Source organism: Alligator sinensis, unplaced genomic scaffold, assembly GCF_000455745.1.
Source record: "Alligator sinensis unplaced genomic scaffold, ASM45574v1 scaffold421_1, whole genome shotgun sequence".
Taxonomy (NCBI): Eukaryota; Metazoa; Chordata; order Crocodylia; family Alligatoridae; genus Alligator; species Alligator sinensis.
Genome location: NW_005841871.1, coordinates 586,959 through 608,174, shown reverse-complemented (window position 1 = coordinate 608,174; position 21,216 = coordinate 586,959). Strand labels below are relative to the sequence as shown.

Below are 21,216 nucleotides of genomic sequence, written 5' to 3'. Positions count from 1 at the left end.
AAGTATACGACATCCACCCCTCCTCCTGTGTCCAGGCGTTTCGTAACCTGGTCATAAAAAGAGACTAGATTAGTCAGGCACGATCTGCTTGCTACGAACCCATGCTGGTTTCCCCTCAGCATAATTTGTCCTGCTAGGCTCTCGCAAATGTGAGCCTTGATAATTTTTTCAAAGATTTTGCCAAGGATGGAGGTGAGACTGACTGGCCTATAGTTGCCCGGGTCCTCCTTCCTCCCCTTCTTGAAAATGGGGACCACATTGGCCCTTTTCCAGTCCTCTGGGACTTGGCCCGCGCGCCACGAGCGTTCAGATATTCCTGCCAGTGGCTCAGCAATGATGTCAGCCAGTGCCTTCAGCACCCTCGGATGGAGCTCATCCGGGCCTGCCGACTTAAAGGCATCCAGTTCTTCCAAGTGACTCTGCACCATCTCAGGGTCTACGCATGGTAGTCTGGCGAATGGAGGTAGAATGGAGGTGGTGTGGGGCCTCATCCTGACACATGAGGTCCCATCTGGCCTGCTGTACCAAAAGGTTGAGCACCCCAGTCATTATCAATTGTTTTTCTCCTCCTCCAGTTCCTGTCCCCAATGCTTTCGGAAGGATTTTTAGGAGTACTTAGTGTTAGTCTGACTCGTTTCTGCTGAAGTTGGTTAGGACTAAGTGAGAACTAAGATTCATGTAAAAATAAATGTACTACAGCTTAAGTTTAGAATGACTTCTGATTTTTTTTCTTGAAATACCTTATTAAGTTGGTTTAATCCTTGAAAAATTTATTTTGATTTTTTTTTTATATGTATTTTAAAGGTCTATCTCTGTTATAACTTCGTCTCCAGAAAGCTGGGTTTCAGATGGAATTGTGTATCCCAAAACAACATGGTTGGGAAATGAACTGTTGTCCAAACTGGCTAAGTGGTCCCTAGAGCAAAAACAGAGTGAGTTTAAAAGCACACTCTCACTCATTTCTGTGGCAAAATACAGCAAGATTTATCAAGAACTAAAGGAAAAATACAAAGAGATGGTGAAGGTAAGTGTAAAGGCCATAAATCCCAGAGTTATATTCTGTCAGAACAAGGGTTGATACCTCGGTGAACCTGGATTTTACTTAAAAGAAAAAAGTTTTATTTCATTAAATTAAAATTTGTTCTTGATTTAAAGATGTATTGTGCATATGAAAGAGAATTCAATGTAGTTCTATATTATTGATCTTTGTTTGGAGGAATAAAATTGAAAACGACTGAGACTTAAGCCTTGAACAGATATTCATTTTTAGCAGGTGGACATTTTTAAGAAATCTCACCTGTTAGAAATTGTTCTGAGACAGGTCTGGGATGTAGGTCCTGGCTTTAAGGTGCTGTGCAAGGATGAGTTTCTCTCCCGTGTGGCTGCTGCCTACAGGCCCCCTCCCCTCCCAGGCAGGCCCTGGTCTGTGGAAAGGGTGGGGAGCATTTCCTTATTGCTTTTCTCCATTCCCAGATGGGTCATGGTGGGGAGGGGAACAACAGTGCAAAGTCCCCAGGCTGGGTAGTCACTGCTGCCCCCGTCCTGGACCAGACTGGGAGATGAATACAGAAGCATTCATTGTTCCAAGAGAAACTCTCTCACAAGAGAGATATTTCAGGTTGACACCTTGAAGGTCTTCTGGGCGGGGACATATTTCCCCCATGGAAAATTGAACAACTGTTTATACACTTGTCGTTTCTACCAGAAGAAGGGTGATTCTCCTGGTAGAAATGTAATGCCTGTACATGGCCTTAGTTTCTTACATGCCATGGTTGCTTTTCAGTGTGTACATCTGTCCTACACAGTCTAAATGTACTAGTTGCTCTACCAGATGTAGTCCCAAGTGCATTAGTACAGATCTCTGTGAGGACTAATTCTCCAGGGTGAAAAGAGCATAGTGTGACTAGGTTGCTCCAGGCTAGTGCAGTGCAAGGGAGACTCACCCTAATTTACTCAGATGCTTTTGCAATTGTTGACAGAAGCACTGCCTTTCTTTTGTTGTTTTGCTAGTCATTAGACTCGGTCAGTATTATAAGTGCTGCTGCTTTAAGATATCTACATACCTTTACAAATTGCCGTCTAAGCTTTTTGAAAAAGGGGTTTAGCTTTTTGGAACTCATGGCTCAAAAGTCACACCAGAGAAGATTCAACAAGTGCTTTTTCAACCAATACGAATGTTGAAGGGACATTCTTTCCAGTGGTGTGCAGATATCAGTATAAAAGAAAGAGAAATGTTCATTTTATGATTTAAAATAGTGGATTATGGCTCAGGGAATCTGGGTTCAATTCCCAGCTTTGTGATAGACTTTCTTCATATGAAAATTCTGACTATGGAAAATTGCTTAACCTTTTCTGTACCTCAGTTTCTCAGGTGTGAAGTGGAGGTAAAACTACATCCTGTCTCCTACCCCTTAACTTCCTTTTTATGTTTATTTTTTTTAATTCTTCAGAATTCTGTTATACTAAATTCTACTTTTTGTAATAAAACAATGCCACATAATCTTTACAATGGTTGGCTCTTTCAGTTATGCCTATGTGATTTCTTTCTGAGTAATGCAATAAACAAACAAACGCATGTATTCTCTACTAGAGGGCACGTGCTTTCGTTTGGTCATTGCAAGTTGCATATTCAGAACTGTCTTTCCTGAAAACTTGTTTGAGTTGAATAATGAAAGATATTCTCTCTCTCTCTCTCCAAGTTCACGCACCAATTACTCCCTTGGGCAACTCCCCAAAAAATCATGTAGTCTCTTGTTCATGTTCCTAAGATTGAATAATACTTTTTTGATTGAGCTGGAAGGTAGGGCTATGCAAGGCTTCAGACCGTGCTTCAGATTCGGAGAAGATTCGGACGCTTCGGCATCCGAAACAGCATGTCTGGATCAAAGTGCTGGCTTCTTTAGGCTTTCCAAAGCAGTTAGGAGCTTCTGAACTGCTTCAGAAAAGCTTCAGAGATCCAGCCATAGTGTATAATGGGAAATCAATGAAATATCTATAACTTTGGTGTTTTTTGTGTTAATCAATACAGACAATCAACTGCCCCAAGATGGAGACAGTCAGTTGCACAAGCACCCATGTCACAAGTTTTGCCTGTCAGCAGCTAGAGGGACCCCAGAACCCCTGCACCTATCTCCTTGACAGCTGTCAGGCTTCATGGCTGCAGCAGGGGCTAGCAGGCCTGCAGCTTTGCTTTCAAGAATTTGGGCTGCAGCTTCCCCCAAGCCCCTGCACCTATCTTCTTGAAAGTTGGCAGCTTTCATGTTCTCAGCAGAGACTACCACCCCTGCAAGTGTCATCCAAATCAGAGAAAAAACAACAAAGTTATACATATTTCATTGATTTCCCCATTATATCCTATGGCCGGATCTCTGAGGTGGCTCCAAAGCTTTGGAGCCACTTTGGCCGGATCCAAGCAGGAAACTGATCCGGAGCTCTGGATCGGATCGCTGGCATCTGAAGCGCCCGGATCCGAAGCCGGATTGATTAGCTGCCTACTCACACAGGCCTACTGGAAGGTTAAAGTCCACAAGGTACTGAATGGGTTAAAGACTAGAGCAGCATTTCTCAACCCGTGGGTCGAGACCCAAAAGTGGGTTGCAAAAATATATGAAAGGGTCGTGAACAGACTTTAAAAATGGATTCTCCTTTAAAGGAGAAAAACACAATAAACTATGGCTTTTCTCTTGCAGGCTGGCAGAGTTCCAGTGAGGGACGGGAGTGAGGGGCACTGGGTTTGGGGCTGGCCACTGATATTTACAAGTGGGTCCTAATACAAAAAAGGTTGAGAACCACTGGAGTAGAGGACTATGAAAATCTGGGTATTTGAATGCACTCTCTAAACTGACAGTTTATAACAATGGCAGAGTAATAGATTATTTTTCCTTGTTTATCTGCAGGTGTGGCCTGAAGTAACTGATCCTGAAAAATTTGTATATGAAGATGTTGCCATTGCTGCATATCTTCTTGTAAGTGACTTCTCAGTATACATGCAATATAGATACCAGAATATCTCATGAGGCCAGAATTTTGTTCTTTTTAAAGATTTTTTTAAATGGGTTCAAAGCCAATGCATTGGTACATTGATAATTGAATAACTGAGAGCTTCATAGGTTTTACAGATCTATAAATAGGAAACGGGTGTACATAATGTTCATGGTAAGTTCTCAGACAAAGCTTTAAAAGAGCCTAGAATATGAGGTAATTGCTTATTTTAAGCTAAGATTGAGAGAAAGCTTAGAGCAGCTTGGGCAATTATTTGGGCTGGGGGGCACCTAGTGAGTTTTGGTGAATTGTTGAGGGCCTCACACACAAACATGCGCACATGTATGCATGCATAGATGCATGCATACCCCCTGCGGTAGGGCCAGGGCTGGTGCCAGAGCAGGGACATAAGCCTACCCAGGGCTGTAGCATGCTCTGGTCCCCGCTTCCCAAACCCTTCATATGCGGTCATGTGCGCAGCTGGGGGAACAGGTTTTCACCTGACTTTGGGCCTTGGTGCTGTCCCACCTTGCCATTAAGGCTTCTGATGCACGCATTTAAACACACACGCATACATGTGCGCACACAGACACACTCACATGGCTCCCAGGAGCCCTGATGGTGGTGTGGGATGAGACAGTGCGGAGACCTGTGGTCAGACTGTCTCCCGTGGCTTGTTCAGGGCCTGCTATGCAGTACCAGGTGGGTGGAGCTGGTTCTGCCCAGTGTCCCCTGCAGCACCTGGGAAATGCAGTCTGGCTTTGCAGGCCCAGGGTGCTGCATGTCCCAGGTGCTGCATTGGGGATGCTGGGCAAAAGCAGCCCCACCTGCACAGCAGGCCCTGGATGAGCAGTGCTTCAGCCATGGCCTATGCTGGCGCTGTACGAATCCGGGACAGCAGGTAGGGCTGCTTCCATCCATTGTCCTCTGTGGCTCCTGGGAGATGTAGTCCAGTCCTACAGGCCTTGGGTGGGTTGAACTCCATCCCCCAGGCAGGCAGGTGGGCAGGGCTGCTTCCACCCAGCATCCCCCGCAGTGCCAGCAAAGGCTGGAGCTGGTGCTGGGTAGCAGCTATAGAGGCCAGGGCCTGCTGTAGAGTGCTGCCGCTAGCCTGTGGGCTGGGTAAACTCAGTTGGCAGGCCACATCCAGTCTGCGGACTGTATTTTTGCCCACTCCTGGCTTAGGGAATGGCAACAAAGACAGTTAGAATAGTAGGATTTGCATATGAGTGATCACAAAAGCTTGAATACTTGTCATGGAAAGAAAAGGGTTTAGATAGGACTTCAGATTTTCAAGCTTATCAGAACTACATTGAAAGCTGATTAGTCCATTTTTATGCTGCTTCATAACACAAGAAAGGGACAGCATTACTAACCAATAAATACAAAACAATTAACAATTAAAAAGAACTACTTCAAAGAGTGTTTGGTCAGCCTTTGTTGTTCTCTACTACAAGAGGTTGTTGTTGACTTAGGGTATGGATAAGCTAGGAAAGTGTCTTAAAGGGAGGTGTGCAGACTTTCCATTCCCCTGGCTGGAGAGTTACAGAAACTCCTCAGAGAAGAGCTCTGCAGCCAGGGGACAATAGAGGGCTGCTTCTTGGGTATTCCCAGCCCTCTGGGAGGCTGTCAAGGAGCAGTTGGCAACTGCCACAAAGCAGCCCCTGTCCAAGGACAGCTTTCCACCCTGCAAAGGTGGCAGGGTGAGGAGAACTGTCCTAAGACTGTTTTAAGGGGCACCTAGAATCTAGACCCCTTGCAAGCATCCCTGGAAATCTCTAGGACTGCTCAAATGGCAGAATCTGCACCATCTTCCAAACAGTACTGAAGATCCCTGATACTGTTCAAAGGGCAGGGGGAGTCAGGTCACCCTTTGTACAGTACTGGAGCTCTCTGATAGGGAAGTAGGGGGTAGCTCTGGTGGCTGACCCCCCACTCCATATCATCCAGGCTGGTTCTCAAAGCCACTCGCTCTTGCTGGTGTTTCAGCTACCAGGGCAGGGCTTCTTGCCTCAGCTGTCAGAGCACAGGCAAGAACCCATGCTTTAGCAGCTGTGACACTGGAGCCTCAGGCAGGTGGTGGCTGTGTCTAAGACTTGTGGGTTGACCCCTGCCCAGCCCCACTGATCTGGGACGTGGCAGGGGGAAGGAAAAAAGTCTGTTCATGGATTGAAATAGATTAACAGAATATTGGAAGAGGTAAGGTTCAGGAGGTCAGGGATGGCAAATGGAGTATAGTGATTCATTTCTCTGTGTCACCAAAGAATGCCTTTCAAAATTGGGCCATACATTACTTAGGCATTTTGGCAAATTTTGCTGACCATCTGCACTGCCATAACTAGAGCTATGTCCAATGCAATGTGGAGATAACCACATGAGCTAGCTCGGGGATTGAAGTACTTTACCTGCTCTGAGTTAGTGCCACCTACTTCTTGGCATCGTGGACACACTCTAAGAACAGAAGCTACTGCACTTAGTCATTTACCACACACACCTTTTTCCCAAAAAGAAACTTCCAAAATAGGAATGCTTATTTTAAGCAACGAAACTGATTTCTTCACCAGAATAAAAGCATGAGGATACTGGAATGGCTGCTGGAGGGGGAACGGGGTGGGGCTGGGGGGTTGGGAGGGATGCTGGGCTGGGCTTTGTGTAGAGCCCACACACGGATGAATGGAGTTCACCCTCTAGCTGCTGTTCTATAGCTACAGGTTTACTCCCCATCAATTTAGTAGTGGCTGTGATAATACACTTTGGCTGAGTAGCCAAAGGTTGCAGCCAGTCCATTTATGGCTGTGGGTTAAACCTCCAAGTGTGGAACTGCAGCTAGAAGATGAGTGACAATTTGGAGTGGACTCTGCCCCTGCATTTGGTCAAGAGCATTTAGCTATGGTGAGCCTGGGCTGTAGCAGTTCAGATTCTGGAAAAATCTTTTTCCTTTATTGTGCCTTCCCAAAGTGACGGGCATGTCTTATTTATGGGGTAAATGTAGGTAATATGAAAATGGTCCTAGGTTTCCTAAGTTGTTCAGCCATTTTAAACTTCATCAGGAAAAAGTTAAAAAATATCCTAAGTGGCTTAACAAAAGCTGGGCTATAACTTCTGTGTGCTCCCTTTTGTTTTTTACCTCATTTGTAAAATGGTGTTTGTGATACTTGATAAAGTGTTATAAAAATGCAACTGTGTTATAATTTAATAGTCAACAAAAGCATTATCAGGACTAGGGGGGATGCAGCTTTATTACTACAGGCTAAGAACATCAGAATTGACAGAATCGCTAAGGAAACACTTTCTAAAGATATACTTTGTAGTGTTGCTTGTAAATTTAACCAGTGGTATTTCTGCAGATTAGCATGTATACTAGACACTTGCCCCGTTTGCATTTTGAAGATCTTATTCTGGAGCTTGATCTGTGTAAGCTATGATTGGCACCTTGCAGTATTACCATGCCCACGTTTTGCATCATGATCTATAAACTTTAAAATATAAATACAAGCTGGTATTTTGATGGAATTACACCAAAATAACAATTTACAGAAGGGAAGGTGCTTGTGAATATTCCTGAAACCAGCCAATATAACAAGAATCCAAGGCACAAATATCAATTCTATATTCAAAGCAGTCCTAATATTTTTTTTTTGTAGGCAAAAAATAGCTATCTGATTGACTGAGGTACCTTTTGTAAAATTCATTTGAGGGAGAGAGCAGGGATGGCTGTGGAGGAGAATCAGCAGCATAGCACAGGTTAAGGAAGGGGATGTGTAGGGCTGAGCTGCCTGTTGCTGATGCCTTGTACCATGGGCCTGATGTAGTCACTTTGGGGGCCAGATCTGGCCCACAAGTGGTAGGTTGATTGCCACTGCACTAGCCATTTGCCAAATTCCAGGGATTTCAATATTAATTGCACCACTCAAAATAGTGTAAGCATGCTAATTCCCACAGCTTGTCCCGTCTAATTATATTGGTTACATTGTTGCCCAGTCCTTGCTCAGCTTTTCTCACTTCATTAAGACTTTCCACATTGTTACTCTCAGGCTTTCCCCCAGTTAGGGGCCTGTCATTACAGAGCCACTTACTGACACAGCATGGACAACTGCTGAGATTAGCTGCAATGATTTTCTGCCCTTTCAGCCTGTGGGACAATTTTCTGATTGCCAGACAAGCCTGCTATATTACTTTAGGGCAGTGGTTGTCAGCTTTTATTTAGTCACTAGACCCCCTAAAAATGGAGAATGGGGGTATGGACCCTCTTTGGATCTTCCTTTCACAGTGGCACTGGATTTCACTTGAGGCAGCGGCAGGGACAGGATGAGGTGATGCTACCCAACCTCACCCTGCCTACTATCTGCCTGTTGTTGGTGCTCCAGCTCCCCCATGGTCAGAGGCCTCCCAAGCACAGCAGGCAGCAGCAGCTCCCTCCGTGGCTCCAGACTGCCTGCTGCTGATGCTAGGGTACACTCTGGCCACAGGGAGGAGCTGGAGCACCAGCAGCAGCACATGCTTTGCCTGCTGGCACTGGGCTGCCTTCTGCTGGTACTCAGGCAGTCTCAGGCAATGGAGGGAGCTGGAGCAGCGGCACTGGGGCACTTCCCCTTCAGTCAGTGCCACCGTCTTTACAGCCATCTTTACCTTTTGCAGACTCCCTAGATGCGCCACATGGACCGGGTTGAAAACCACTGGCTTAGGGTATGCTTCATTTGTGCCTCTCACCAGGTGCTGTGGAGTTTCACCTGCTTGCAGTTTGTGATCTTATCTCACACTAAGACGTACAAAAAACTAGAACTCTTGGTTCCAAAATGATACCTTTTATTAAACCAACTGGAAAATCACAAGAAAATTGTCCTTTTCTGGAAGCTTTTGGGATCAAAGTCCCTTTGTCAGCTCTGGGAAAAGTATAGATGGTACAAAATGGTAACAAAATCCCCATGGATAGGAAATAAACTTCATTTTTGCACAGAGGGAACTGAAGATGGAAGGCTGTCCCTCTGGGTCCATGAGAGTGTCTGTGAACTGTGCCGAGTAGCTCTTTGATGTGTAGCTCAGGAAGAATTCCTTCTCTGTCTCAAGTACCAAGTACACCCCTGTTTCACACTATAGTACCAAGTACACCCCAATCTCATACTAATGCATCCATTGGGCCCCATCTGCATAGCCTTGAAAAATCTCAACTTCTGTTGTTTTTGATGCAGTTGGGGGTGCATAGCAGTTCACAAAAGCACCTAGCTCTTTGTAAGATCATGTTCTTTCTCTTTTCTCCCGTGAAAAGCCCCACGCCACTTCTCCTTCCACCCTGTTGTTGATCCCAAGCAGCACTGAGCTAGTAAGCTCATGGGGGCAGGAGTGCTCTAACCAGTAGAATGCTATATAAAAGGGGCATGACTGCCCCTTTTATGTGCTGTCATTTAAAAAAAGCCTTGCTCATATCTTTGAAAGGTCAGATTTGGGGAACAGATTTTGGGATATGAATCCCAAGTGGCTAGAGGTGCCTTTCTGCTACATAAAATAAGGTACCTAAAGCCCCCAGACTGTGTGGGCTTTCAGGTGTACCTCTTTCCTCATCATTTCCTATTGTCTGTCTTAGGGAGCTCGTTGAGCAGTGTGTTAATTATTGAGGATCCTATCCAGAGGTCCACCCTTTGTCCATGCACTATATAAGGAGCTTAGAAATCTACGGGAAGGTTCTGGATTCCACTCTGGGGCTACGTGACCCAGTCTTAATTGGACCTAGCCCTTAGTTGCTATAAAATGCTCCAAAAGATGACAGATTTGCTGTCCTTTTTGTCTTTGCTTAGATCCTTTGGGAGGAGGAGCGAGCAGAAAAAGGCTTGTCTAAGAAACAGTCTTTTGTGGATCTTGGATGTGGAAATGGTTTGCTGGTTCACATTCTAAGCAGAGAAGGGGTAAGTATAATTATTTTTAAATACAACTGGAGATGGTCATTTTTCTAATTCTGTGTTCCATTTATCCAAGAGTTTGATAACAGACTGTACTTCAGTAGCACTACTAGAGCATATTTGTGAACCTCCCTAGTCATCAGGAACAAAAATTATTACTGGCTTATTATTCATTTGTAGAAGACGTGCTTGTCTCTGAAATGAACATGTTGCTGGCTTAGGACTAATGTAAATTAAGTAATTAAAACATAAAGCTACAGTTTATTCCACAAGGCTACAAGAGATTTTTCCATACCTTCACTGATATTGGGGGGGGAAAAAACCCCAGGGATAACAAAAGCAAAAAATCAAAGCCTTAATTTTTAATTGTGAAAACAATAAATTTCTGTTTGTGCATAGAAAGAAAGGAGGCACAACAACATTTAGGTTCTAAAGGAGGCTATTTGATATCAGAAATATATGGAACAAACAAAGAAGTTCAGTGAGTTTTATCAAAACCTAGGGAAATTGCTCTTTCTTTTTCATCTCATAAAATTCTTTGTCGTTAGGAAAACTTCTGCAAGAATGTTAATTGTTATAAAAAATGTATAAGACTGTTAGGGGTGCACAGACAGATATTTTTTGGACTGATACCGATGGCTGATTTTTAACGAGCCATATCAGCCGATACTGATATTGCTGATATGCAGCCGGGCAGCTTGGAGAGTAGCGTCCAGCTGGTAAGCCTGTTGTGGGGGAAGAGGGAAGGGGTGTGGGGGGCATCCTGAGGCCCCCACAGTGAGGGAGGGAGTGGGGCTGGGGCTGGGGCAGAGGCAGGCACTACATAGCTGGGGCAGGGGTGTGCTGCCACTGCAGGCTGTGGCGGGGCCAGGCTTTTCCCGGCGGGGGGCTGGTGCCCCTCAGGGGGGGTGGCCGCGTTGCGGGGAGGGGGCTAGGGGAGGGTGGCTGCAGCCACCCCAAAATTCGCCATAGGCCTCCCATAATCCCCCTCCCAATCCTGCCACCACCCACCCCAAGTGCAGTCTGGCCCAGCCTCCTGCCAGGAAGAGCCCAGCCCAGTCCCAGCCTGCAGTGGTAGCTCACCCTTGTCCTGCACACAGATCTGGGGGCATCCTCCCCCTCCCCCCCGCCTCGTGCCCTCCCAGGGTGCATGGAACAACGGGAGCTGGCCACATCCTTGCTGCACCCCCCAAACCAGCAGCTCAGCTCTGTCCCATTCTGCGCCCCGCCCTGGCTGTGCAACACCTGCCGCAGCCCCACTCCCTCCCTCACCGTGGGGGCCTCGCTCTGCCCCCCCCACCCAGGGGCAACATGAAGGGGGTGCACATGCACCCCTTGAGCATGGTGGTGCACCCCCTACAAAAAGGCTCCACCCTGCTGCCAGCGGTGTCTGTGGGCGGTCCACAGTCCCCGCTGGCCACTGCTGTGGGTGGTCACCAACCCTTGGTCAGCACTCGCCATCCCCTTCCCCCTCCTCCCCCTGCTGGCGGCATCTATGTGAGCTCCCCAGCTTACTGCTGCCACACTCCCGCTGCCGCCGTGCCTCCCCAGCTGCCGGGGGCACATGTCATTCATGCCCACACCTCTTCCCTCATAACAGACTTACCAGCCAGACCTGTCTGCTCTCCACACTGCCGGGCTGTGCTCTTGGCTGCCTGCATGCTGCGTTGTGACTGCGTACATGCACGGGGTGTTTATCGATGAAATTCTTGGTCACATCAGCCAAAAAAAGCTGATTGCCGATACTGTCAATTTTCCTTATATTGGTGCCGATCCGGCATGGGACTGATGTGTTGGTACAATCTTATAGACTGTAGGAATTCCATGAAACATTTATTGATTTTTTTTTTTTTTTTTTTTTCCCATTCATGTCTTTATTTTGTCTATCCAATGTAAATAGGAGTCTTAGAACAAAAGTTGGGTTGTTAATTTATTTCTTGTTTCTTGGTTCAGTTTGCAGCCATGGCACCTTATGTAAAGATTCCATTGATTGTCATACAGTAAACATGTTTGGGTGAATCGGTATTTAAAGTCAGCGCTTTTTGGGCAATAGCATAACTGGGAAAGAGGGGTGGCGAGCAGGACACCAGTCCTGGGTGCCACTGCCTCTTGTGCCCTTGCTGCCCATGATGCAAAACTGCCCGGCTGTGCCCGTCTTTGAGAATGAAACAGGTAGCATTTCTCCAGAACCCAGGGCAAGATTGCTAACCTGATAAGTTTTGATTAAACAAACAAACAAACAAACAAAAAGCTATACTATGCCTCTTTTAATTCATATAAGGACCCAAGACTTTTTCCTATTTCCTAACTTTGTCCTGTGAATTGCCAATGGTAAATGTGTTTCGGACGAGCCTGTACTATAAGCTGGCACTGTTTAGGTAGGATTCCATAGGTAACACTGATTTCTTGAACAAGGGCTTAGCATTATTGCATTACATATTAGGTTTTCACGCAAAACCAAAACCTTTGTTACTTTTGTTCATATAAGTATCTATGGCATTTTCCTAACATTACACCCTGGGCAAATTTCAAACTGGGTGCTTTCTGACTACCTACTTTGCCTCTCTCTGTTCGACCTGCTGTTCAGTTTCTGGCCTACATAGTGAAGCAGTACCCTGTTTCACAGAAATAGATTAATTTTGTTGTGGATGGGGTGGCTTTTTCATGTAGTTTGTGAAATGACTGGGTAAATTTCCTTGAAAATCTGTGATGAAAAGAATGTAAGATAGTATTTTAATTTTTAACTATTAACTATATATTTCAGCATCCAGGCAAAGGAATTGATGTGAGACGAAGAAAAATATGGGACATGTATGGACCTCAAACACATTTAGAGGTATTGTTAAAACCTGGGTCAATCATACATTATCTATTTTATTCATTAATTTGCCATTTATTGCAACAAACAAATTTAGTGCAAATACAGATTAGCACATACATCTATTGACCAGCCAGCTACAATGAGTTCAGTTCAACATGGGGATGTTTTGTGGGACAAACATATTGAAGCCCTTGTTGAGGGCCTGAGGGGCAGGTGACCCTTATTTATTGGATATTTATTTATTGCATATTCTCAATTTTCTTATACTTTTAGTTGGGGATTAGTGTGATATCTTAACGTGCGTAGACACCCATTGATATTTCAGTCAAATCCTATTTAGTATATATAGTACTAGGGCGACAGCACCATATATTGCTATCATAAAGGATGTTAAAGATCAGGAATCATGCATTTTTTTTCTAGAAGTTATTAATGGAATTACTCTGAAAGTGATTCTGGTCTCTAGCCTTTCACAGTGATAAGTGTCATTTTTGAGGGGCATTGTTGCTGAATCTTAAAGGGAACAATCATCTGCTATAGTCAATTTGTAGTAAGTCATTACAATAATAACCTCTAGAAAACTGGACAGGAAAGTGAGTCTGAAAGAGGGATTATCTTTCAAACTCCACATTAGCATTTTTATGAGAACAGGAACAATTGCAGCACAGGAACATTCACTTTAAATCCAGCCATGCATTGTTAGCATTTATCAAATCTTCCTAGTGATGGACAGTTGCCTTTTTTTTCTTGTTTTCCCCATTTCCTTTTCTCTAGACTCCTGACTGTCTTCCTACTAAAAAGTATTGCTTATATGCCTGTTTTCACCAATGAAGTTCTGTTGGCACCTAAAATTAAGCCACTGCACATACCCTGAAGTGAAGCAAATCTCAGTGCCTCTTTCATCCTTCTGTCCATTTGGGACAAACAACTAAGGCATCAGCATGCTTAAGTTTAAGAGGCCTGATATGGAAGGAGTGCTTACAGTAAACCTAGCATGCCCTGAGAACAACTGTGTTCAGCACAAAGCACAGCAGAATAGCCATTTTCTTTTTCCTTTTTCTTTTTTTTTCTTTTTTTAAGGTTGGGGAGAGAGTGGGGAGAAGTAGGTGGAGGTGGTGCTGGTGGTATTTTATGGAGCGGTCTAGTTGGAGCATATGACAAGGAAGTTGGAGATGGGTTGTAATCCTTCCCTCAACCTCACGTCTCCAAGTCACCCAAGGTGGTGCCCCTGATCCAACAGGAGAGGAAGAGGCAGCATTTATCATCCCTCTGCTTAAAGCTGTTTCAACTGTACAGCCAAACATGTAAAATGAATAGGACCAAGAGGGAATATGATTCTAGCCCAGTGAAGTGTATGTCTGAGATGGGAAGAATCTTGTGTTGCAGTCTATGCTCCAAATACTGCTTATGCATTTTATTAAAGGATTCTTTAAGTTCCTTGTTCTTGGTCTGAAAGGCTAGTGCAGCAAGTTACTGTGTTTTTAATTCTCTTTAAGCTATGTTTGTGCCAATGTCACAGCTAACAAAGGTTCTGTTTGTTCTAGTGATAGTTATTCATTTAGGTCCTGTCTTAGCATCATGGAGTTTTCATCTTTGGGAGCTTTGCCAGTTCATTTGGAGAGGATCGTGTCCATATGGCACTGTCCCTCTAGATGCCAAGAACCCTATCTCTCCTGAGTTACATTGAGAGTCAGTGCTTGGAAGTATCAGGCTCTTAACTGCATAGTAATAGGACAAAGAGGAAAAGTGTTTGCTTTTTCTTTTTTTCCATTACATAATCATTATTAGTTTTCATATTGTTTATTAGTCTTGGTTAAATAAACATACACCAATTAAGATATAAGTCAGACAGAAAACCTATAGACCTGCCATATAAGGATTATTTTGTGTAGGAATAAGAGACAAAACCAAATGTTATCACCTCCATTTGTGCCTAAGAGAATCTTAAACAACAGGATCTGTAAAAGAAGAAAGCACCTGTTCATAGTACCTTTCTGTTACCTTCAGAAGTTTTTTTCGTATTGTGTGACTTCTTTAAAAGCACATGTTATGGGACAAATACTACAATCTGTAGCATTCAGTGCCAATACTGAAATTATATTCGAGTGTAACAGGTGGCACATCACAGCACCGAACTGCTGTCAAATGTGATGAATAAAAATCTGATTATGTACAATTATCTAAATGCAGAGTACAGTGTTGCTAATCTATACTAGTTCAGCAACGAACAATCAAAACTGAAATCTGCTGTAGGTGGTAATTTGTTCACAGACCATAAAAACATTTACCTAATACTTTGGCTTAGTACACCTGGGTTTACATACAACCACCTGGTGAGCAGGAAGATGTGTGCATGTGTTAAAGGCCATTGACAGACATTAAATTAAGGCACTATGGGATCTGATGTGCAGTCCCAACAGTCGTGCCACCTGCCATGCTACACATGCATTGCAGAAGGCATAAATGAGGGTTTGAGGATCACATTCCAATCATGCCATATTGCCAGTCCAGCTCAGGATAATGAGCAAGCTTGGCTCCTGTGTAGTCCTGTGGCTGGAAGCACTGGTCAGGTGATTATGGCTCCCAGCTGAAGGAGTGCCTTGGCTCCCATCTACTCCCATGGCTGGGAGTGCTGGTCAGCTGATGGGTTCTCTTCCATCTGGGAGCACTGAGTAATTGCCTTTCCGAGCCATGGGAGCCAAGAGGTTCCCTGCATTCCCCATGCTGGGGGGGTGGGGGGGATCCCATTTTGGGGGAGCACATTGGAGCCCTTGTCTGCTACAGCTATGCATGAAGCCTTTCCAAGGGCTCCCTGGCTCGAAACCCCGGTCAGCCAATCAGTGCTCAAATGAAAGAGCACTTCGGAACCAAGGGCTCTATGCACTCCCATGGTTGGGAGCCGATCATCAGCTGACCAGGGTTCCCAGCCATGGGAGTCGAGCGTTCCAGTGCACTCCCAGCAAGCTGGAAGCCTCGGTCAGCTGACTGGTACTCCCAGACTAAGGAGCCCACCAGAGTCTTGAATGGCTCCAGTGTACTCCTGAGGCTGGGAGCCACACATTTAGGTTAAGGTGTGATGGGAAACAGCAATAATGCTATTAAACACATTTTGTGGCTGGTTCCCATCACACCTTAACCTGAAGGTGTGGCCAGCGCTCCTATGAAGTTTGCGGCTTATTCCCTGTTTTGTGGCTGTTTTCTCAGTCCATTAAATGAATGAATGTGTGATCAGGTCACTACTTAAGACGTGATTAACCAGTTAATCATATCTTAAGCATAACATCTGTTAAGGGTTTACTGTGTGTTTATACAAGGATGTTTCAGAAAATAATGGCAGTTTTGAAATAAAACCATTTTGTTTGCATTGGTCATTTACTAGACCCCATCACTTCTCTGCATAGTTATAAACTATGGGTATATTTGACAATGCCACCATTGGTGTTCCCCAGTGCTGTGTAGTTTTCCATTTTGTCACAGACCTACAGTGTAGGCAACCATTTTACCATTAGATTCTGAAGCTCTGCGTAGTATGTGTGTTTATATGTGCATCTAGTCTAGGTAAATAAAATTCATGTCAATATAAATAAAAAGCATGCATTACATATAAAATGGATGTAGGGGTAGTGGCTCCAGAGTTCACCAGACTCTGCAGGTAAAGCAGGCTTAAAATCCTTGTTTCATACTTCACTGACTGATTTTTTTTTTTTTTTTTAATTTCCAAATCTACCCCAGTTCCCCTTCAAAGGTCCTTGATATATACTTAAAATGTATATTTTTTTCTAAACTTAGCACCTCTCATCCCTGTTTGTTTCTCCAGCTCAATATCCATATTTCTCAAAAAAAAAAATCCAGTTTTCTCTCTCCTCTTTGCCAGCTCTCCACCACATAGCTGTCCTCACACTCTATCAGGACTCCCAAATCAAAGTCTGTTTCTCTGCATGGGCGCACACACAAGTAGCCCTGTGATTTGGTGCACTGTGCAACTGCTCTGAGGCAAGTTGAAGCAGCAGTGAATAGCATCCATAGAGACATATGAAAGGGACTGCTTGGTAGGAAAAACATGTTTAAGGAAATAGGAGTCCTTTTTTGGGAGAAGCAGAACAGAGAATCTCTACTAGGCTGAATCGTGCACTAGGCTGTGGGCAAACGTATGTATCCTGAAGGGCTGCAATTGAAGTGGTGCAGTTGGAAGATTAAGGTACAAAAGGATAACTGACACCAGAAGAATGGTAGGGAAGTACAGTCACACTTATACCATTCTGTACCAGGAGAAACAACAAGTATATAGATGTTCAGGACTTTTATTTCTCCGAGCAAAAATGGCCACTGCAGCAGCAAAAAGATAACTTGGGGACAACCGGGGTTAAACTACTTCCAGGAGAGTTTCTCCTGGAAGAGTGAATATTAGTACATGTTCTTCTCTGAGAGAAGCCACAACACAGTCCTTTGGCATGCCAGGGTGCTTTGCTTCTGTCCCTATTCCGCCTGCAGAAAACAATGTGTTGCTCACTGGCCTCTGCTCCAGCAAGGAACAGAACATGTCCCCTTCACAATCGCACATTGTGCTGCAGGAGACGCAGGCTGACCCTGAGCAATCTGGATCAGCCAATCGGGGCTTCCTTGTGCACTGTTGCCAGGCTGACTTGGGAGCCTGCAGAGCACCCTGAGTTGTGTGCACAGGGGCCCCATGGCTGTGCAGCATCAGCACTGCAAACTCGCTTCTCTTCAACAGCTCAACTTTTCAAAAGTCTGTTCAGGCATCTATGGGTAAGTTTTTCTACCCGGAGAACAAACCCAGGAGAATTCTCCTAGGTCATTTGATTGTTTGTGCAGCCATATTAAACTGTCAGTGCAGCTTTACACCTGACTATTATTTTGGGTGTAACCATTAATTCTTTGAAACAGTTTAAAAAAAAAAATCCTTGCATGGCAAAAATGTTTCTTACAATGCAATTGGGGAAAATATTGGTGCATTCACATTTTACTGTTGTTCACCCTGAAATCTGTCTTTGTTTAGGGTTTCATATTGTTGCTGTGGTATCAAATTTACTGTGTTTAAACGCATCCATCAAAAAATGCACCTTCCTCTCAACAGGAATGTGCAGTCAAACCATGTGGGAGTTACCTGTTTCCAGATGTTGACTGGCTAATAGGAAACCATTCAGATGAGCTAACACCATGGGTACCTGTAATAGCAGCAAGGTATGGAAGGGGGGAAGGGGGGGCAGTATTTGTTTCTGTTTTGTTTTTAGTGGGAACTTTACTACATCTATGACCTGTTAAAACTATATCTTTTGGGTCTGCAGCTTGTGTCTTTTGCAGGTTTAATGATTGCTTGCACAAAACACTATATATTCCCAGGGTTGGCAGCCCCTGGCATGCAGGCCAGAGCATGGCATGTGAGGTCATTTTGTTCGGCACACCACCGTTGGTCCAGGTTCTGGGCAGCTGCTGCCAGCCACGAAGCCCAGGCTGCTCACAGCAGGCGGTGGAGAAGCTGGAAGCCCTGCTGCGGGCAGGCTTTGTGGGAGGTAGCTGGGAGGCTGCAACTGGTGCACTGTGGTCTGGAGCCCTGGCTTGGCTTGTTGCCAGCAGCGGCCACACGCACACCTTGGGGAGCACAGCAGAAAAGGGGACAGGGCTGCGCAGCCGCAACAAGGATCAGGCCCCCCCAAGGGTCCCCTGCTGTCTGCCCTGGCATGCCAACATCTTTGAAGTCCAGGTTGTGGGATTTTTGGCACTCAGCCCAAAAGCATTGCAGACCCCTTATAGATTCCATTAAGGTGCCTGAGAAGCATTTCACTACTATAACCATCATGACAGCTACCCTTAATAAAAGAGCATACTTGTGAGATGACAAGAAATACAATAAGGTATTTGCTCCTTAAATTTCAGCCCCATTGCAGTAAACATTTATTATAAGACTTTGTGTTACTTTGAATTCTCTCATTGCAACTAGTTGTGGTGCGTAGTTTGCAGAACTAGGTCCCTAGGTATTAAACTATGCTGGTATGGTAAATCACTAGAGCAAACATTCGGTTTAATCAGAGACTGTTTCACTTTTGGAGTTCCAAAGGAGAAACACTTCTTGCTTGGCCTGGAAGCTCTATTACTGCATGAAAATGTTTTTGTTGCTTGTATCTGAGGGGTTGTTGACGAAGTTTTATGTATTTTCATTGCAGTGGTTTCCTATAACATTTTATTCAGAAGCCCATACCCTTCTTGCAGGTCTTCATATTCTTGTTGCTACTTTGTACTGCCTTGTTGCTTCTTTGATTTTCATGGAAAATATAACCGAAGGCAGAGCAAGAAGACACAGTACAGAGAGTATCTGGATTTTGTTACACAAGTGGGATGCGCATGTGGCTTTAATGTAGAAGAAGACAGTCTTCGAATTCCCTCAACAAAAAGGGTAATTTTGGATGACATTGTTTTTAAAATGCTGCTAGCTGAGGGATGCAAACTTTTATTCCTAATGACTGCAGTGAAGCTTAGGTCCCAGTGGATTACATTATTTCCAACAATGTTTTCCAAGTGAGGATAAAATCATTCCTCTGTCTTCTGGGAAGTCTGTCACAGCATGCTTAGTCCCCCCACCAAAGGGCTCCAAATAAGCACCAGGGGCTGCATCCCCCTTCTTACATGGCTATTTTTATATGTATGGGCATTGAGAGAAAAGTTTGTTATGCACCTGCTCTTCTACACCCTTTCTCTTCAAGGTCTCACACTGCCTTTGTTTGCCCAGTACAGGTTTTGTCACTATTTGAATCCCAGAAGGATCTTGAGACTTGATGCTGCAATTGCTCTTTGGGACGGGGACTGTCTTTTTGTTCTGTGTTTGTGTAGAGCCTACCACAGATGGGGTGCTCATCCCAGAATGGGACTCATACCTGCTCTATGCAAATAAATAAATACTTAGCCTTTATCGAATATCACATTCCAACAGTAAACGCCCATTTAGAATTCAAAATGTGAAAGGCAAAATAGTTACCAGAGGTGAAAAAGGACATTGGGACTTTACCCCATGTCAGCTGCTCTGTAGTAATCACATGCTGCATGCTCTTACTTCAGAGTAGATGTATTTCTCCTCTAATGTAGATGTTTTTATCCTCTTCTCATGTCATGTGCTAAGATTAGGAGCTCTTTAGGGCAGAATCTGCATTTTATTACGTGGGCACATAGGTTAGGGGTTTTTTTCCTATGTATAAGGTGTCTAAATGGACTCGGGTTACTTCTGTGCAATTCTAGTTAAAGCATGGTAACTTATCCTTCAGTGAAAGGGGTAGATTACAGCAGTGTAGATGTGGAAAGAAAGCATGTACCTGCCAGGTCCTGCAAAACAGCTGGAGCAGGATAATGCCCTGCTTTTTAAATTCATGGTAAATAGTTTATCCAACCATATTCTAATATTTGTTGATTGGGTGGGCAGGACTTGTATGTAAAACACCACCTAGTACAAATAGTAACTTTTTTTTTTTTTTTGCTAACATAGGTATGCCTAATTGGCAAGTCCAGAACATATCCATCTACTCAAGAATCTCTAATTGATAAGCAGCGGACACAGTATATCAATAGCCGTCAATCTTGCATTGTCATCCCACAGGACAGACGAGCTGGATCTAATCACTGTGACAATCATAACATAAAAAAGAGTGCAGTTGACAAAGCAGCAGACTTGGAATTTCCTGAAAATGAGACTAAGATAGATGATAGTGGCATCTGGCTATCTGGATTTCGGCCCAGAGAAAAAGTAGAACAAGTGAGGAACTGTGCTACTCTTCCTCGGGATTTTGTAGATGATGTGGTTCTGGATGTAGCTAACTTATTGTTAAGTGCAACCCAAGAAAAACCCTGTAATTTGCCTGATGGAAGTCTGAATACCTGGAATAGAGGAGGTAAGATTGCCCTTATATGAATAACATGTAATGGTTCTTCCTATTAAAACTTCGGAGATTCATAACTGCCAGTCAGTAGATAGTGTTGTTTTGCTAGTCATAGTTTCCTATATTAAATTTAATATATAATTCTTAGGAGACTTTTTAACATGCTAATTGTGGGGACTGCTGGAAAACATTGCAGTAATATTAATTATCTGCAAAGGAATTTGCAAAGACTTACTTGTTAACCTCCTTATATACTGTACTATTTAGATTTTTGCACTCCTTATTTGAACTTTTCTCTTGTATTATTGCCAAATTCTTTTTCTATTCCATGTTTAAATATTAAGTAAGTGCTTGTACTATAACAACAAATAATTTACATTTTGTTGTTGAGAGTGTTAGTATATTCTTTGGAAGTTTACATAAAATGGTTATGATTCCCAGAGAATTACTTTTTAAATACCAGTTTGTTATTGTGTGATTGTGGATGTACAGGTAGAATAGAATCTGGCCCATGGTCTTTAGCACCCTGGGAACTCTGAGCACTGCTGCAATGAAAAACTGAGGAATACACAAGCTTTTGTATTCACATTACTTATGGAAATTTTCACTGTGAACCCTTAAGAGCAAACAGCAAAGG

At 44.0% G+C, this 21,216-nt stretch overlaps 1 protein-coding gene across 2 annotated transcripts in view; it reads left to right on the top strand.

The window, feature by feature from the left end:
• Positions 1-21,216, top strand: part of TRMT44 (tRNA methyltransferase 44 homolog) — a 26,058-nt gene that overhangs the window by 2,199 nt on the left and 2,643 nt on the right. Inside the window, exons 2-8 of one of the 2 annotated variants that reach the window (XM_025195398.1) lie at positions 834-1,024; positions 3,897-3,965; positions 9,774-9,881; positions 12,640-12,711; positions 17,792-17,898; positions 18,904-19,108; positions 20,189-20,591. In XM_025195398.1, the coding sequence (XP_025051183.1) occupies positions 834-1,024; positions 3,897-3,965; positions 9,774-9,881; positions 12,640-12,711; positions 17,792-17,898; positions 18,904-19,108; positions 20,189-20,591 (1,155 nt within the window). The remainder of the gene's footprint in view (positions 1-833; positions 1,025-3,896; positions 3,966-9,773; positions 9,882-12,639; positions 12,712-17,791; positions 17,899-18,903; positions 19,109-20,188; positions 20,592-21,216) is intronic. The other variant, XM_025195403.1, reaches the window with a different exon arrangement.